This window comes from Macaca mulatta, chromosome 3 (genome assembly GCF_049350105.2).
Source record: "Macaca mulatta isolate MMU2019108-1 chromosome 3, T2T-MMU8v2.0, whole genome shotgun sequence".
NCBI lineage: Eukaryota > Metazoa > Chordata > Mammalia > Primates > Cercopithecidae > Macaca > Macaca mulatta.
This window is the reverse complement of record NC_133408.1, coordinates 179,869,236-179,887,193: the sequence shown is the minus strand read 5'-3', so window position 1 is coordinate 179,887,193 and position 17,958 is coordinate 179,869,236. Positions and strand designations below refer to the sequence as shown.

The following is a 17,958-nucleotide window of genomic DNA, read 5'->3' as shown; positions in this document are numbered from 1 at the left end:
ATATATTTTTTTCTTTTATGGTTTGTGTTTTTTGTGTCCTAAAAATATTTGCCTATTCTAAGCCTACAAAATGTTTTTCTTACGGTTTTTTCCTAGAAGTTTCAGAGGCTAGGCTTTTAGGTTGAAGTCTAGCTGTGAATGCTTGTTCTTTTAACTCTGATCATTCTCTCCTTAGGTATCGCTGCTTCTGTGTGAGTTGCTGCCTCTCTTCGAATTATTTTCCTTCATGTGTGGAGTGATTCTTGGTTGTCTGTCGCGTTGGTGCTTGAGAATCCCATATGCCTGTTGGTTGATTTCCATGGGGCTGATTTGCATTCCAGGCCCTCATTCTAGTGATGGTGGGGAAGAGGCAGAAGGCTCTGCTTGGTGAAATGGGAAGCTGGCATGCAGCCTAGGACTGGGATGGGGGCTTTGGTGGCCATCTCATTTGCTTTTCTCTCGCTGTAACCCTTATGTTCACACTTAGTTTAACTAGGAAGCGCACAGCAAGCTTCCTTCATGCAAGCAAGTTAGGGCAAGGGAGTGCCTGTGCCGGGGCTCCCATTGTTCTCATTGGGATTGGCCTGGGTATCTTTCTTGCTCCTGGCTTCATCAGACTCTGAATCTGTGATGACCCCAGATATTTTCTGCTTCTGTGGTGTGGCCTGCATATTTTGTCTGCATTTTTCTCTCTCCTTTTTATATCTATTTGATTCTCATTGCTCCATAGTTTTAGCAATTCTTGAATAATTCTGGTCTTTTGATGGTATTTTTTATTGTTTTCCAGTGCTTTTGGATTTATTCTTCTCTCTGGCCTGTTATTTCAAGGACTATAGGGAGGAATTGCTGGGGTGGATATGGTATTTTGTCTGCCAAATTGATTTGATTTCTATGACTCACCTCCTAGAAAGCCCCTGGAATGCCAAAGTGAGGTAGGGAACTTTAGAAGTAGGGAAAAGAAGTTGAGAAAGGGTACAGGAAGACCAGGACAAGGGAAGGGACCTTATGTCTCTACCGCTGTGCTGGGACTAGGCTCTCACCAGCTGCTGTGGCTGCAGTGCCTTACGTGGTGCCTCCTGTCCTGGGCACCTTCCAGCTGTGAACAGTGTGGTCTGTAGCTCAACTTTGATTCAGAACGGAAGCCTCAGGCCTGCTCTTTGACTGTAGTGCCTTCCCCTGGCCCCCATGTCCTTCCTGAGGAAGCATCAGCCTGGAGGGCCCTATGGAGCGCACCTTCCCCAGGATGTGCCTGCTTGCAGGGAGAGCCTGTCTCAGGCTGTCCATAGTACACTTGTGTCTGGGTAGTTAAAGCATTTGAATACTGGGATGCCCTGGGGAGACCTTCTGCCCTTCTGCTCTCATTGCTGATCATTTCCTCTAGTGCCTTTCAGGGAGGGAACAGGAACTTGTTGGTCATGACCTTGGACCATATCTATTTTTATCTTCCGTGGCCCAGCCCCTTAATTATCTGTTGTATACACACCTGGTTGAGAGAGTCCAAGAGGTTCTCTGACCTAGTGAGATGTCCATGTTCAAACTGGACAAGTTAGTCCCTGGTGTGGCTGTGTCCAGCCTTGTTGAACTCAGAGGAGTTTCCTTGCTTGGGTGTCCCCACCCTGTTCCCTCAGTCCTCTCAGCCTGGCACTCTCTTCTGCCCTGTCTGCTCGGCCCAGTACCTGGTCTGTGACAAGCCCAGGCACCCTCCCACCCTCCTCCGTGGTACTTCCCCCACTGTGGTGCTTTTGCAGAGCCTGGGAAAGAAGTGGCATTGAGATGTGCCTGAAAGAATGCACATGATTTTAGAAAATTTTAATTTTTTTCAAGTATCAAATTAGCTAGTTTCATTATTATTTTGAAATACGAATTAAAAATGTACAAAGGACACTCAGTAAGAAATAAGTCCCCCTCACACCAGTTTTCTCCAGAACTCAAGTTCCCTCCAAGAAACAGCTGTAATTATCCATTCCTTGAATATCCTCCCATCGAGACTTTATACATGTACAAGGGTATGTGTCTGTTCAGTTTCCTTCTTACACATGCACGCTATCATGGCTTTCTACCTTTTTCACTTAATTAGATGTGTAATTTTTGGAATGTATTATATCTTCTTGTGGTTCAAAGTTCAAAACATGCCAAAATGACAGAAGTCTTTGCTCATAACTTTGTCTCCAGCTACCAAGTTCCCTCTGCAAGAAATAATTTGTGCATATGTGTGTGTTTAGTCAGAATATCCCTAATCTTATTTTTTTTCTATTTTTCACCCAAATAGAGGCATTCTGTACCTTGTTCTCTTTCTGCCTTAGAGCAGATATCTTGGAGGTAGCCAGCTGCATGTCACAGTGCAAAGAGCATCTCATTCTTTTTCTCTCCTTTCTCCCTGTCCTCTCCTGACACTCCTCTGTGTGGATGTAGCCGAACCTCACATAGGCTGTTGACAGGTAGGGAGAGGGTGTGGGTGGCATTCCAGGTGGTGGCAGGCACCAGCAAAGGCAGGGCAGGCAGCGTGTGCTTGGAGTGATGAGAGAAGTGAGTATCTGGCTGCCCAAGAGGAACATGGGGTTGGTGAGGGGAGTAGCTCACTGGAACCCATAGGTCTGGGCCATTGTGTGGATGTTGGTGGGAGTGTGTCAAGGAAGGAGTAAGCATGTTGTTAGCCAGAAGAAGCAAGGAGCCTGTAACCATGCCGCTGACCTCCCTTCAGTTGCACGTATTGGGTTGGGTTGGATTTCTGGTAGAGATGAATCTGGCTCCATCTTTGCTGTGAAATCTGCCCATCCACCTGCCACGTGGAGAGTGATATTGAGGAGTCAGACTGCCCCCTGCAGTGATGAGACCTTTGACCTTCTCATGATCAGCTTCTTACTCTCATTAAATAAAATTCATAGGCTGGGCGCGGTGGCTCAAGCCTGTAATCCCAGCACTTTGGGAGCCTGAGACGGGCGGATCACGAGGTCAGGAGATCGAGACCATCCTGGCTAACATGGTGAAACCCCGTATCTACTAAAAAATACAAAAAAACTAGCCGGGCGAGGTGACAGGTGCCTGTAGTCCCAGCTACTCGGGAGGCTGAGGCAGGAGAATGGCATAAACCCGGGAGGCGGAGCTTGCAGTGAGCTGAGATCTGGCCACTGCACTCCAGCCCGGGCAACAGAGCGGGACTCCATCTCAAAAAAATAAATAAATAAAAATAAAATTCATAGATGATATAAACCATCAACATACATATTTCTAAAAAATTGCTAGGTGTGGTGGCTCACGCTTGTAATCCCAACACTTAGGGAGGCCAAAATGGGTGGATCACTTGAGGCCAGAAGTTCGAGACTAGCCTGGCCAACATGGTGAAACCTTGTCTCTACAAAAAATACAAAAATTAGCTGTGTGGTGGTGCATACCTGTAATCCCAGTTACTCAGGAGGCTGAGATGGGAGGATCACCTGAGCCTGGGAGGTTGAGGCTGCAGTGAGCCGTGATTGTGCTACTGCACCTGAGCCTGGGTGACAGAGTGAGACCCTGTCTCCAAAAAAAGAATAAAAATATAGTAAGGTCCTGTTAAAAAGTGAGACATAAAGAAGGAAGATGTATGTCTTAGTTCATTTTCTGTTGCTTATAACAGAATACCTGAAACTGGATAATTTATAAAGAAAAGGAATTTATGTCTTACCTTTATGGAGGCTGAGAAATCCAGGGTCAAGGGCCTGTATCTGAGGAGTGCCTTCTTGCTGGTGGGGACTGCAGAGTCCTGAGGTGCTGCAGGGCATCACATGGCAAGGGGGCTGACCATGCTAGCTCAGGTCTCGCTTCCTCTTATAAAGCCAGCAGTTCTACTCTCATGATAACCCATACACCCATTAATCCATTCATCTATGACCCAGTCACCTCTTAAAGGCCTTACTGCTCAATACTATCACATTGGCGATTAAGTTGTAACGTGAGTTTTAGAAGGGACATTTAAATCATAGTAATGTATATAATAAAATACAAAAAGTGTTTCCATATCTAAATGCTCAGGCACGCCTGCACTGAAAAAACAGACTCCACCACACATTTTCAGAATGTTCCCAGGTCAGCGGGCAGCACCACACCTGTTGACAACCACAAGGCTAGGGCATGCTGCGTATCGCCAAGCTATCTTACTCCTTTATGTTTTTATTTCAGATAAGTGCCATAGAGTTCATTTCCATTTGCCGTATCGATGGCAATTCTTGGATAGAGGCAAATGGAAGGATTTGGACAAAATGGAACTTATCGAAGAGGCATATTGCAATCCCAAAATAGAAAGGTAGGAAATATGTCTCTTATCTCTGTTTTGTGCCTGGGCTTCTGTGTGCGGTGAAGGAAGTTTAGCTTAAACAGCAGTGTTTAGTTTTGATAACCCTTGCGCGCATGTGTGGCTGTCAAACACACTCTCTCCCTCTCTCTGAGCAGCCTAGTCTGGAGGTAGAAGCTGGGCTGGAATTGGACGTCAGCGTTCGTACTGGCAGTTTAGTGGCTTTGTTCTCCCACCTCCCTCTCCTTTCAGACAGGAGCAATGGGGAAAGGAGAAGATGCTACCAAGACCAAGTATTAAGTTCTCAATTATTTGGTGCTGGGATTGATCGTGTACATCTATACTCATTATTACAGAAAAGCGAGAGGTGATTATTTCTGTTTGTGAAATTTTAGCCTTTGGCCTATACAGCCATACCGCTGAACTGCTGTTTATGGTTTAATCTTTAACTTTTTTTTTCCCAAGCATGTCCTAGTATTTTCCCTCAGTCAATTCAGAGTAAACAGGGAATTCCTGGATAGGCTTCTTTGCAAATACTTAACATATTTTGCATTGAACTTGCTGAAATATGTTGCCAAGAAGAGAATTTGAGCCTACTTTTTGAGTGTATAAAATAAATTTCCACTTAGAGTGCAATTATGTGCAAATTGCTATTGGTAAAGTATGTGAAACCAATTACTCCTGTTAGGAGGATTAAACGGCTCACATACCACCGCAGTCTTTCTTTGTGAGGCAAAACTTACACACAGCGAAGAGCCCAGATTTTAAGCATACAGTTCATTGAGTTTTGACAAATGCATACGCTTGTGTAGCCAGCATTCTGATTGAGATACGGATCGTTTTCCTCACCCCATCTCCTTCTAGTCAGTGCCCACTCCTATCATTCACCACTGTTCTGACCTCTGTCACCATAGATCTCTGTCTTGCCTGTTCTTGAACCTCATATAAATAGAACCGCACGGTATGTACTGTTGTGTCTGGCCTCTTTCACTCAAATTCTCTACCCTCCAAATGAGCAGACTGCAAGGTCAGACACTTCCTGGCAGAGGAAGCACAAATGGCCAATTACATGTGGATCTGGATTTATTTCTGCCACTCATTATAATTGTCACTGTGACCTGCTTTTTGTATATTTCTTTTCTCTTTCTGATCTTCTCTTAGATTTGTTTTCCTCATTTGGTTTTCTACCTTTACTAGTTTGGACGTTATAGACTGAATTTTTATTTTTTCAGTGGCTGCCCTGGAAATCTAAACAGACTCTTTATCTTAACAGACTTTTAGCTGAGCTTAAGCCAAGCAGTGCCTTTTCTCATTCTGTCAAACAATGAAAGAACTTTGGAATGAAATTCTGACTAGTTTCATTCAAACTTATTTACTAATTATGTAAATTTGGCCAGATTACTTAATCTCATTTTACCTCAGTTTTACTACATGTTAAGTAGACAAAATAATAGTTTCTACATCATAAGGTTATTTTGAGAATTAAATGAGTTAATATACATAAAACACTCAGGACAGTGTCAGGCACATAAGTTGTGGGTCGAGCACAGCAGCTCACACCTGTTATCCCAGTGCTTTGGGAGGCTGAAGTGGGAGGATTGCTAGAGGCTAGGAATATACGACTAGCTTGGGCAACATAAAGAGACCCTGTCTCTACAAAATTTTTTTTAAAAAATTGACTGAGCCTGGTGGCGCATGCCTGTAGTCCCAGCTACTCAGGAAGCTGCAGAGGGAGCACCATTTGAGCCCAGGAGTTTGAGGCTGCAGTGAGCTATGATTGTGTCATGACACTCCAGTCTGGGTGACAGAGCTAGATCTTGTCTCTATTTAAAAAAAAAAAATGCACTGTATGTGTTGCTGCTGTAATATTTTTAATCCCAGAGGTTAGAAATTCGTATTGTTTTAGGCAGTCAGTATTTGTTTAAGTTTACACAATTATCATTTTGTTTCTTACTCACTATTCCTTTGCTCACACTTTTCCTTGTTTATCATTTTCCTTCTTTAAGTTTTTCTGTTGGAGGTTGCTTTAGTGAGAGTCTGGAGGTAATTGTGTATTTTGTTAGTCTGAAAGAGTTTTTATTCTCTTCTCGTTCTTGAAAGATAGTTTTACTGGGTATTTTCCCTCAACTCTTCAAAGACAATTTCATTGTTGTCTGGATTCCATTTCTTCTACTTAGAAGTTAGCTATCAGCCTAAATTGCGGTGGTATTAGTTCACTTCTTAGGGCTGCTGTAACAAATTATCATGAACTTGATGGCTTCAAACAACAGAAATTTATTTTCTCACAGTACTGGAGGCTGGAAGTCCAAACTGAAGGTGTTAGCAGGGCCTTACTCTGTCTGAAGGCTTTACAGGAGGATCCTTTCTTGCCTCCTCCAGGATTCTGATGCTTCGAAATCCTTGGCATGCCTTGGCTTGTAGACGCATCACTCCAATCTTGGCCTCCATTGTCACAGGCATTTTTCCCACGTGTCTGTGTTCAAATTTCCCTCGTCTTAAAAGGACATCAGTTTTGGATTAAGGCCCACCCGAATCCAATATGACCTCATCTTAACTTGATTATGTCTACCAAGACCCTATTTCCAAATAAGATCACATTCACAGATACCAGGGGTTAGACCTTCACCATACCTTCTTGGGGACACAATTCAATCCAGTATAGTAGGTAGTCTATTTTTTCTTTCTGGCTGCTTTTAATATCTTGTCATTCTTTGTTGCTGTGCAGTTTCACTAAGATCTGTATGTGGATTTAAAAAAATTTATGCTACTCATATTTTGCTGTGCTTTCTGATTTCTTCAGCCATGATCTCCTTAAGTATTCCTTCTCTGGAATTCTCATTAGATATATGGTGAGGTCTTCTCACTTCATCTTTTATGTCTTCTAACTTCTCTTTTATTCTCTTTCTAAATTCTGCCACATTTCTTCCCCTCAGGCTGTCAGTTCATTAGTTCAGCCTCTTCTGAGATGCAGTGTGTCCCATCAAAGTATGATTTTAAAATTTCAATTAAAATTTCTAAGCCTGGGAGCAGTGGCTAACGCCTGTAATCCCAACACTTTGGGAGGCTGAGGAGGGTGGATGGCTTGAGGCCAGGAGTTTGAGACCAGCCTGGCCAACATGGTGAAACTCTGTCTGCATTAAAAAAATACAAAAATTAGCTGAGTGTGGTGGTGCATGCCTGTAATCCCAGCTACTCCTTGGGAAGGTGAGGCAGGAGAATCGCTTGAATCTGGGAGGTGGAGATCATGGTGAGCTGAGATCATGCCACTGCACTCCAGCCTGGGTGACAGGGTGAGACTCTGTCTCAAAAATAAATAAATAAAAAATAATAATAAAAAAGGAAAAGAAAAACGTTTTGGAGGGAGTGGAGGAGAAAGAAAAAAATAATGAATAGTAAAAGTTCTGGTTTTTTCCCTTAAATTTACCCAGTCAATTTTTATAGTCTCTTGATTCTTAACTCATACTTTTGATGCTCAATTCCTTTTTAAAAAACACATCATGTATATCTGCATCTGAGAATACTAATGTTTTTAGTTCAAGGTGGTCTGATTTTGTTTTTGCTAACTTTTGCTCATAGTGTCTTTGTTTCCATGTTTTGTGATTGATTTTGAGCTCATGTTTGATGGAAATTTATTTGGAAATTCTTTTTTTTTTTTGAGATGGAGTCTCGCTCTGTTGCCCACGCTGGAGCGCAGTGGTGTGGTCTTGGCTCACTGCAGGCTCCGCCTCCTGGGTTCATGCCATTTTCCTGCCTCAGCCTCCTGAGTAGCTGGGACTAGAGGCACGTGCCACCACTTCCGGCTAATTTTTTATATTTTTAGTAGAGACAGAGTTTCATCGTGTTAGCCAGGATGATCTCGATCTCCTGACCTCGTGATCCACCCACCTCGGCCTCCCAAAGTGCTGGGATTACAGGCATGAGCCACCGTGCCCAGCCTGGAAATTCTTTTGAGGCCTGAGTTGAAGGTGAATTCCTCCACAGGGGATTTGCGTTTGCTTCTCTGAGAACTGCTACTCTGGATCTTCTTTGCAGCTAATTCTCACAAAATGTGAATCATCCTAAAACTTCTGTGAGGCTTGAGTGGTTTATGAGTTCTCAGAGGAGTTTTTTCCTCCTTTATCTATAACCAACATTAATACAGGCAGGTTTCCTTGCCAGATGTCTTTGCAAGGCAAGTCCCCTCTCCAGTCCCCCTTTACTAAGGTGGGTCATCTTTTAGGTTCCTGGTTTTAATGCAGAAGTATCTCTTTTGAGATTCAGCCTTCTGCCTTACTCAGATCCTACATTTTTTTCCTGTTTCCCCTTTGCGGCCAAAGCCCAGGCTCTCTGTCATTACTCATCGATACTGCCCTGGGATAGCTGCTGGCTCTTGCCCTCCCCTCCGCTCTCCAGTTTCGTACCTTCCTTTGGTCTTTAGGCAGTACTACGTTTAGAAAGGGAGAGCATCTTGGTGGCTCAGGTGCAGGCTGTGCAGCCCACGTGAAAGCCCAGCTCACCCGCTGACTAGCTATTTGTCCTTGAATGGGTTTCTTCACCTTCCTGAGCTTCTGTTTTCCCATCTGTGAAGTGGAGATAATAGTCTCACTCAACCTCATAGGGTTGTGAAAATGTCATCGCCTAATACATGTAAAGTGCTTAATGCAGGGTCTGGCTCACACAGTAAACAGTATGTGTTAGCTATTGTTAATTTTGGCTTCTAAGCACTTCCCTTTCTTGCCAGCTCAGCAGTGCATTTTAAAAAATAATGTTTTCACCAACGTCTTCTGCATTTTGTACTGAGAGGAATTTTCATTGTAACTAGTCTCCCACATTATCTTGATTTTGATATTTTTATACCTCAAAACTGATCTGAAAAAGCAGTTTCCCCTACCTCTGGAAACTTTTTTAAAAATACGCATGTCACATTTACTATTCGCATCTCCCAGCTGTATGTTCTCAAGCTGAGGGACCTGTGTCTGCTTGGCTGGTGGGATTTTCAGTGTGCTGCTGTTTTCTTTTGTAGGATCCTGTGCTCTGAGTCAGCCAATACCTTTCACTCTGATTGTCTGAACTTTAACGCCATGACTTATGGTGCTACCCAGGCTCGCCGCCTCTCCACAGCCTCCGCTGTCACCAAACCTCCACACTTCATCCTCACCACTGACTGGATTTGGTACTGGAGTGATGAGTTTGGTTCTTGGCAGGAATATGGAAGACAGGTAAGTGTGATGGAAAGAGGGTGTTTTGTCCTGAGGATCCATAAGAGAGGAGCCAAGTAAAAGCCCCCAGATTGTTGCCAGGGGCATTCTTAAGAGAGCTGAGGATCCCCAGGTCCCAGTGTGACTCACTTGCTTTGGGAGAGTTATGGCAAAACTAGATAAGTTGGAATTTATTTGTATGAGCTTTCCTCTTTGAAGAGCTTCCATCTGTTGGCTCATGAGAACTGAATGACAAATTTGTAGTGAGATCAAGTTTCTTCATTGGTTTTATTAAATGGGATAGAAAGATGCTTCTCTTGTTGAACAGGTAACTTAACCCCAGAGCTGGTGCCTATGTGTGCAAGTGTGTTTTGTAGCTGTGGTATAGAAGTAAAGGCTTTTCAAACCGGTTGTCTGCCATTTCTGCAACTTTACAGAAGGTAGGCAAATATAAGACAATTGATTTACACCATGTGTAGATTTGGAATCCAAGCCAAATAACAAAAACTAGCTGCTGTCAATTATTCGCAGGTGTCTGTAGATGAGTCAGATTAAAGGGAGTCCCCTGGTCACTTATAGAAGTACAAATTTAGGCCGAGCGTGGTGGCTCATGCCTGTAATCCCAGCACTTTGGGAGGCCAAGACGGGCAGATCACTTGTGGTGATCTGGCCAACATGGCAAAACCCTGTCTCTACTAAAAATACAAAAATTGGCCAGGTGTAGTGACACACGCCTGTGGTCCCAGCTACTTGGGAAACTGAGATATGAATGAGAATTACTTGAACCTGGGAGGCAGAGGTTGCAGTGAGCAGAGATTGCACCACTGTACTCCATCCCGGGCGAAAGCGAGATTCCGTCTCAAAAGAAGTACAAGGTTAGGGAAGGCACCATTGATAAAGAACACCCCCTCCAAAATGAAAATTGATAGGTATTTTGCACTCTTCTGAGTTTTAAGAGGCTATATTAAAGCTTTAATTTCTTATTCTTAACTGCACTCAGAATGCCCTTTTCCTCTGGTCATCCTCTAATGTAAGCTCCATGAGGGCAGGGACTGTTGTCTTTCTTTTGCCCCATTTTATCCTGTGTGTGGAATGATGCATAGCCGGTCCTCAGGAAATAGACATTGGCTGATGGAAGGAGGAGGGTGTTGCTGACAGTGTCTCGTTGGTCAGCTGGAGATGGTCACTCTCAGCCATGGCCTTGCTGCCTTGCATTCCTTCCCTTCCCCTCTGCTCACCTCCTCCCCTCTTGCCGGCACCAGGCTCTCCTTGCTTGCTGCTCTGCCCTGCCTGCCTTTCCCACCTGTCTCCCTCCCATCATGGGCGGCCTGGGACTCTCTCTGACCTGCCCTGTGGGCCTCATCCAGATCAGCTATCTGGGTTTGGTCAGGAGTGTGAGGGGAAGAGGCGGTGGCATGAAGAGGACGGGGAGAGGATGACTGTCCTGTCATGCTCCAGGAATCCCGGCTCCTTGAGATGGAGGGACAGATGGCAGGTGCAACACACTTAGCAGATGTGACCATCACTTTCATTTTGTTTGGCGATCTGTCCGGCTTCTTGGGGGAGACCCCTGGTTGCTGAATGAGATGACACATGGGCAACCCATGCAAAAGTAGGGTTCCCTGGTGGTGTCTCATCACAGCTTTGGGGGTTGGGGCCGTTCTCCTCCTGTCAGCCAACACGGAGCATGCCCCTTTCTCTCCTGTGCTCCTCCTCCTTTGTGGCAGTGCAGAAACTCATGGCGAGCAGTTTGAGAATCTCTGGGGATGAACCGTGTGGATGTTATTGATATGCCACGTGCTAGTGGGGGCGTAGAAACACGTGTAGGCTTGGTGGCTTCAGGCTGGACAGCCTAGGATGATCTGGTTTTTCTCATCCTCCCTTTCCTACACGTTTCTGATGTAACCCCACATTTAGGTTTCTTTTTTAGTTTTCTGCTAATTACCACTTCAAAACAGTTTTCTCTTGATTCCCAGAAAAGCTAAGTTTTTTCTGTCTGAGCTCAAGAAGTACTCCAACATTTCATGTCAAAATCAGACACCTGCTGGTCCTGCCACAGGACATGTGGGAATCTGTCAGTCCTTCCACATCTCGCTGGTGCCTCCAGGTGCTAAACCCAGACCTTTCGCAGCTTAACACATAATATGGCTGCCATCGTTGGATTCTTCTTCCAAACCTCCCACTGAGGGCAAAATAACTTTACTTTTTGCTTTATGCTCATCCACCTGCATCTTCCCTCCCGCTGTGACCACCCATCTGCAGGGATTTTGACTGGAGGCCTGGGGTGGGGGCAGGACGCCTGCATCTGACTGCTGCTTCTCCTCTCTGTTTCCCTGATTCAGAGCTTCATTTTCTCAGGCCAAAGGGAAGGGATTGTTTTCTTTTCCTTTCCCCTTGTTGTCCGAAAGGGATTTTTATATCACGTCCTCTTCCTCCCTGACTCTAGTTTAGTGGCTTAGTTTTGAAGGAGGACAGAGTTCAGAGAAACTTAGGCACCACTATGAGACTGTAAACTAGGAGGCTGCTTTGCAAACCATTATACCTTGTAACACCCGCCCTTCGTGGTTCTCGTGGGCCAACTCATTGTCATCCCTCGGGCTTGGGCCTTGACTCAGGTGTCTTTTTCTTCCAAGAAACCTTTGCTGGGCCTCACCCTTCCTTGGTCATTCTTAGTTACCCCTCTCAGCATCTAGAGCACCTGTGAGACCTGTGTGGGACCTTGTGCTTGAGGCTTTGAAACATCTGCGTACTCTTTGTTCCCCTCCTCCATTGCTGGACTCGGTTGCCCAGAGGCATGGGTGAATCTTGTCTCACTCATTATTCTGTTAATAACACCTGAAGCTTGTGACCTAGGAGGACTAGGATGGTAGCAGTAGGGGGAGCAGGAAAATTGACAGGGACAGAGGGAGTTAGTTGGCTATAGGTTCAATAACTTTAATTTTAGTTGTCAATGTAATGTCAAATTTAATAAGAACAGTGAGGATAATAGTAACATTTGTTGAGTATGTTTTGTTCTGGGCACTGTGCTAAGTGCTCTGCATGCCTTATTTAAATGGTTTCTCCAGCCCTGTGAGGATGATACGGTCCTGTTGTGTAAAGGGATGAATGTGGCCTAAGTACTGTTATTCATATTATAAGCTTGAGATAACGGAGGCTCAGGGAGGTTAAAATAACTGGCCAAAGTTACAGAGCCAGCAGGTTTGGGAGCCAGAATTCAAACTCAGTCCATCCCAAGCTATGAGATTTCCTGTAGGTAATTGTGGAAGAATAGGGATTGAAATGGATAATTAAAAAAATAGATGAAAGCTCCTAGGGACCAGAAAAACAAAACCTCTAGGAAGAGGACCGAGCTCTGATTAAAGGATGGTTGGAACATGAATAGACGGCTAAGAGCAGCCTGGCTTGTGCTGTCCAGTCAAGCAGCACTTGAGAAGTCACTGTTGCTGTTCTGCTGGCATTTGAGTGGCTGTCGCGTCCTCTGTCCTAGGTGACTTGAGTGCCTTCCTCTCCATTGCGCCCATCCCTGTCATCCTGCTCAGCAGGACCCATATTTACTGCCTTGTTTTTGCTAGGGCAGCTTCAGGAGAGAGTCATGTTGCCTCTGTTCTGTGCCTCTCTCTCCTGCCATACCATGCTCCCTGGCCTCCCTCTTCCCCACCATAGGACTGTCCGCCGTGAGCATCTCTGAAATGTGGCTTGGGTGCCACCAGCGTCTTTCCTCATCACGCAGTTTCTTGCCTTCATAAAGTGTCTGGCTTTCCATCGCAGGGCACAGCGCACCCTGTGACCACTGTCAGCAGTAGCGACGTGGAGAAGGCCTACCTGGCCTACTGCACACCGGGGTCTGACGGCCAGGCAGCCACCTTGAAGTTCCAGGCCGGAAAGCACAACTACGAGTTAGATTTCAAAGGTATCCTGTGCCCCTGCCCTCGCCCAGCAGAGCCTACCTGTGTTGGCTCTGTCCCTACACCTTAACCCTGGAGAAGCCATGTGCACATACTGGGGGCCCGGGTAGGTACAGGAAAGAAAAGCAAGGTATGCCTGTGTAGAAGGGGAGACAGACCTGGAGACAGATGACACTGGCCCTGTGCAGTGGAGGAAGAGCTGCATCGAGAGTGTGAGGAGAATGGACCCCAGGAGGGGCAGGAGCCCCAAGTGTGGAGGACAAGCAGGGTCAGTATGCATGCAGGGTGGTTGTCCTGCTGTGCCCAAGGACTAGCTTGAGTCCCTGACAGGTGTCCGAGGAGCTCCGTTGTGCAGTGTCTGCCTTTTCACTCCCTGCTGCAGCAGTGCTGCTGTCATCTTTTTTTTTGAGACAGAGTCTCGCTCTGTCACCCAGGCTGGAGTGCAATGGCGTGATCTCGGCTTACTGCAACCTCTGCCTCCTGGGTTCAAGTGATTCTTGTGCTTCAGCCTCCCGAGTACTTACAGGCATGAGCCACCACACCTGGCTAATTTTTTGTATTTTTAGTAGAGACAGGGTTTTATCATGTTGGCCAGGCTAGTCTTGAATTCCTGTCCTCAAGTGATCTACACCCCTCAGCTTCCCAATGTGCTGGGATTTCAGGCGTGAGCCACCGCGCCCAGCCTGTTGCCATCTTTTCTGTAGGCAACTTTGGAGTTGATGGATTTAATGGATGATAGGACACACAGTAATTAAAAGTCCCTGGGAAGCAGATTTTCATGCACTCATGGTGTCCTGAGGCTGGGGCTGAAATGTTTCTTCCTGGTTGCCTTACAGACAGAAATAGGCCACCCTTTGGCCAGTTCCTCCAAGCAGCTGATTTGTGAGAATTTTTTTTCAGTTTTAATTTTGCTGTAGTTTCTCTTAAGCCATTTCCACATGAGTGTATTGGTCCCGCTTTATTCAGTTCTGTTTTGCCTGTATTTCACATTTTAAACTCCGAGTCCTTCTGAATGTTCAGCATTTTATAAGGGAGTAAGTGGGCCTTCCTTTAAACACGGGTTATGGTTTTCTTTATTTTTGTAGACCTTTATTCTATGTGGAGTATAGCAAAGTGTCTGGTGAATTATCCTGAAACCACTTTGGCTGTCTGTTTCTGGCCTTGGTTTTGCTTCTGTTTTTGTGGCACTTGTGGTTTTGCTTAGGGTAAATCACTGCCCCCTTAACATGCCCTTACAGAGAAGTTCTCCTCTAGAGTGCGAACTGCCTCTGCTCTGCTGGATAGTGCCAGCCACATGTGGTCTGGTTTGCTTTCCATAGCCTGACACACACCAGTGCATGAAAGGGGACAGTGAGAACATAGAAGTTAATCAAATCAGGACTGCCCTAGAGGTCGGGACTGTGTGGAAAGCACACATCTAACTGCTGCTGACAGCAGTCTGGAATATTTCTTTTAAATATCTGGAAAATATCAAAACAGATATATCAGAAATGTCAGATACCACCTTTATCATTCCCAACCTAGGCCACACCCTGGGGACATAACAGAACCTCATGATAGGGATGGGAAAGAGCACACACGTGCAGTTGATAGTTCCTGCAGACTGACTGAAGCCCTTTGAGTGGGGACAATTCATCTTCTTCCTCTTCTTCTTTCTCCTCCCCCTTCTCCCCCTTCTCCCTCTCCTCCCCCTCCTCTCCCTTCTTCCCCTCCCCCTCCTCCTTTCCCCTCTTCTCCTTCCCGCTCTTCTTCTAACAGTATCCACAAAAGAAGCTTGAGATGAATTGGCTTCTTCCCCTACAACTTCACTACTGAGTATAAAGCAAGTCTCAAAGCAGACTGCCACACACATTAGGAAGCAAGTGCACTTAAAACACACACAAAATAGCCCAAGTGAGTTGTTCTGAAGGTTTAGGGATGATTCAGTTCTGCCCTTTTAGGGACTCTTGTCATAAATGATTCACTCAAGGCAAATGGCAGTATTCCAGAGGCAGAATTCTAGCATCCTGTTAGGTGGTGTCAGACGGGGCAGAATCCCCCAAAGACAGGCTGTAGCCTAGGGTATCCTCTGGAAGGGCAAGTTAGGGAAAAGGCCTCACTTTACTGTGTCCGTAGAAGGGTAGGGAATGTGTCTGACACATTTAGCCCGTCCACATATCTTGGCTCACTTTTAATTTCACCAGTGAAAGCCATTTAAGATTCATCGCAGAGGGCCAGTAGGCCAGTAACACCCATTTAAATATGCCAGTGAGAATGGTCTTGATGGGCGGCTGAGTGGTGGGTACCAGAAGGGGTCATGGTTGCTGCATCTGGATCATGGGCTCTGAATGAGAATGTGGGTGGCCCTCCAGGAATGGTGACCATCTCGGCTGCAACCTAAGAGGCACACACTTGGATAACCATACAGTTTATGCTCAAGTGCAGTAAGGCTAATTTTGGACATCTATAATTTTTAATATTAAAATGTTTTGTAAGTGAAAATAAAATTAGCTGGGCATGGTGTCACACACCTGTAGTTCCAGCTACTTGGGAGGCTGAGGTGGGAGGATTACTTGAGCCGGTGAGTTCAAGGTCTACTTGGGCAACAAAGCACAAGACCCCATCTCTTAAAAAAATAAAATAAATAAATAAAAAAGAAAGGAAGTAAGACTTGAGAGGGTTTTCTTGGCAGGCAGAGACATGACAAACCCTTCTAGGTATTTATTTTTCCACTTGAGGGGCCAGTTCCCCCAACCCCAAATCCTCAGTATGAATATGGGATTCTTGAGGGTGGGGAAGCAAGAAATGTGTTTATTAAAGATATTATTGGTTTAGAAAGGTTGATGAATACTGTCATAGTTTAACTAAAACAAAGTCATAAAACTTACGTTAACTCTCCAGTCCCACTAACTCAAGATGTGGTAGTTTGGTCTCAGGCTTGGCTGAGGCCTTTTTTTAATATCCAAGCTGGGAAAAATTGCCAAGCAAAATAATGGTTTAAACAAGATTGGAAGGAACAATTTAAAAGCACTCGTGTATAATTGATATGTCAATTACTAATCATTCCTCTATTCATTAAACCCAGTCTCCTAAGGATACCTATTTTCTTTATGAATATTTGAAATGTGTAAAATTGCCTTATTTTTAACAGACTGATTCTGGGCTTTACACATTTGGGTAAGCTTTCAAATCTGTCTAATTTGTGTTTATAAAACATTGCCATCCTGTGTGTATGTATATGTATATATATATTTTTTCACTGGTTATGTTTTTTTTCAGCATTCATTCAGAAAAACCTGGTCTATGGCACAACTAAAAAGGTTTGCCGCAGACCCAAATATGTGTCTCCCCAGGATGTGACGACCTTGCAAACCTGGTAGGTTGCAGTGGAGGGGGCTTGGTACTTAGGATGTAATCAGCTGGGGTGTGCTCTGCAGCGGCGACAGAAAACCTGCCTCAGACAGCACGCGGGCACTCATTGGCTTGTACAGCGAGGTGCTCTCGCACTCTTATCGTTTGTCTTCTACTAGTTGGACCAGAGTGAGAATTACCCTGTGGGTTGAAGCTTTGTGATGCATAATTAGAAGGCTGCCTGTTGTGATCCGCGATGATTCCCTGGAAAAGACGGACTCTGAAGGCGAGTCTAGACTTGAAGCCAACCCATCCGTTGGTCTTTTCCATGGAATCATTGAGTCATAGACTTGAATTTTTTTAATGTTGAAATAATGAAATAATGATGGAATTACACCAATAAAAACCTATGTATTTCAGTATTTGAATATCTCAGAATACCAAAACTCTAAAGACAGATATTGCAGTCACTAATGGGCGAGCTTCATCAGGGTGAGTTTCTTTCAGTCCCAAGATGGCTGCCAGGAGCCACCAGGTTAGCCTGTGGCCTTTGAGCCCCTAGAAGGGAGGAGAGAAACCTGTTATACCAGATGAGGGGAAATTCTTGTGCTTTGCACTGATCAGACCCCATCTCAACCACTGGTGTTATTTTAGGCTTGGGGAGGTGGGATGGGAATGGAACTGAGAGGGAGGGGTCAGTGTTCTCCAAACCACACAGCCACATATTGGAGGAAGGTGGCTTGCATGGTGGAGAGGGACCACAGTGCCCATACAGTTTGGGCTTGCCACAGCCAGTGCTGGGATTTTAGGCAGTGTTGCTGGTAGCTGGCTGCACCTGCTGTTGGCCTGAGAGGTCTGGCTCGTGTCTATTTCATGGAGAACTGACAATGTCTCTTTTGGTTCTTTTGTAAAGCATGCAAAGGTAATTTTTAAAAGAGTTTGGTACAAGATAGAGGAGAAAGGTATTATCAGTCCACGAAATTGCCTTGTGAGTCAGACCTAACAAAGTAATTTCCTGGGAATGTGCCTTACTTTTTCCTTTTTAAATTAAAATTTAGTTTTGTGTTGGGTGCAGTGACTCACACCTGTAATCCCAACACTTCGAGAGGCTGAGGCGGATAGATTGCTTGAGCCCATGAGTTTGAGACCAGCCTGTGCTCCTGTAGTCCCAGCTACTCAGGAGGCTGAGATGGGAGGGATGTCTGAGCCCGGGGAGGTCGAGGCTGTAGTGTGCCGAGATCCCACCACTGCACTCCAGCCTGGGTGACAGAGTGAGACCCTGTCTCAAAAATAATTATTA

General features: G+C 45.1%; 1 protein-coding gene across 1 annotated transcript in view; it reads left to right on the top strand.

The window, feature by feature from the left end:
* Positions 1-17,958, top strand: part of PARP12 (poly(ADP-ribose) polymerase family member 12) — a 40,118-nt gene that overhangs the window by 12,916 nt on the left and 9,244 nt on the right. Inside the window, exons 5-8 of the mRNA XM_015135044.3 lie at positions 4,135-4,258; positions 9,249-9,444; positions 13,192-13,333; positions 16,587-16,683. Coding sequence (XP_014990530.1) covers positions 4,135-4,258; positions 9,249-9,444; positions 13,192-13,333; positions 16,587-16,683 — 559 coding nt within the window. The remainder of the gene's footprint in view (positions 1-4,134; positions 4,259-9,248; positions 9,445-13,191; positions 13,334-16,586; positions 16,684-17,958) is intronic.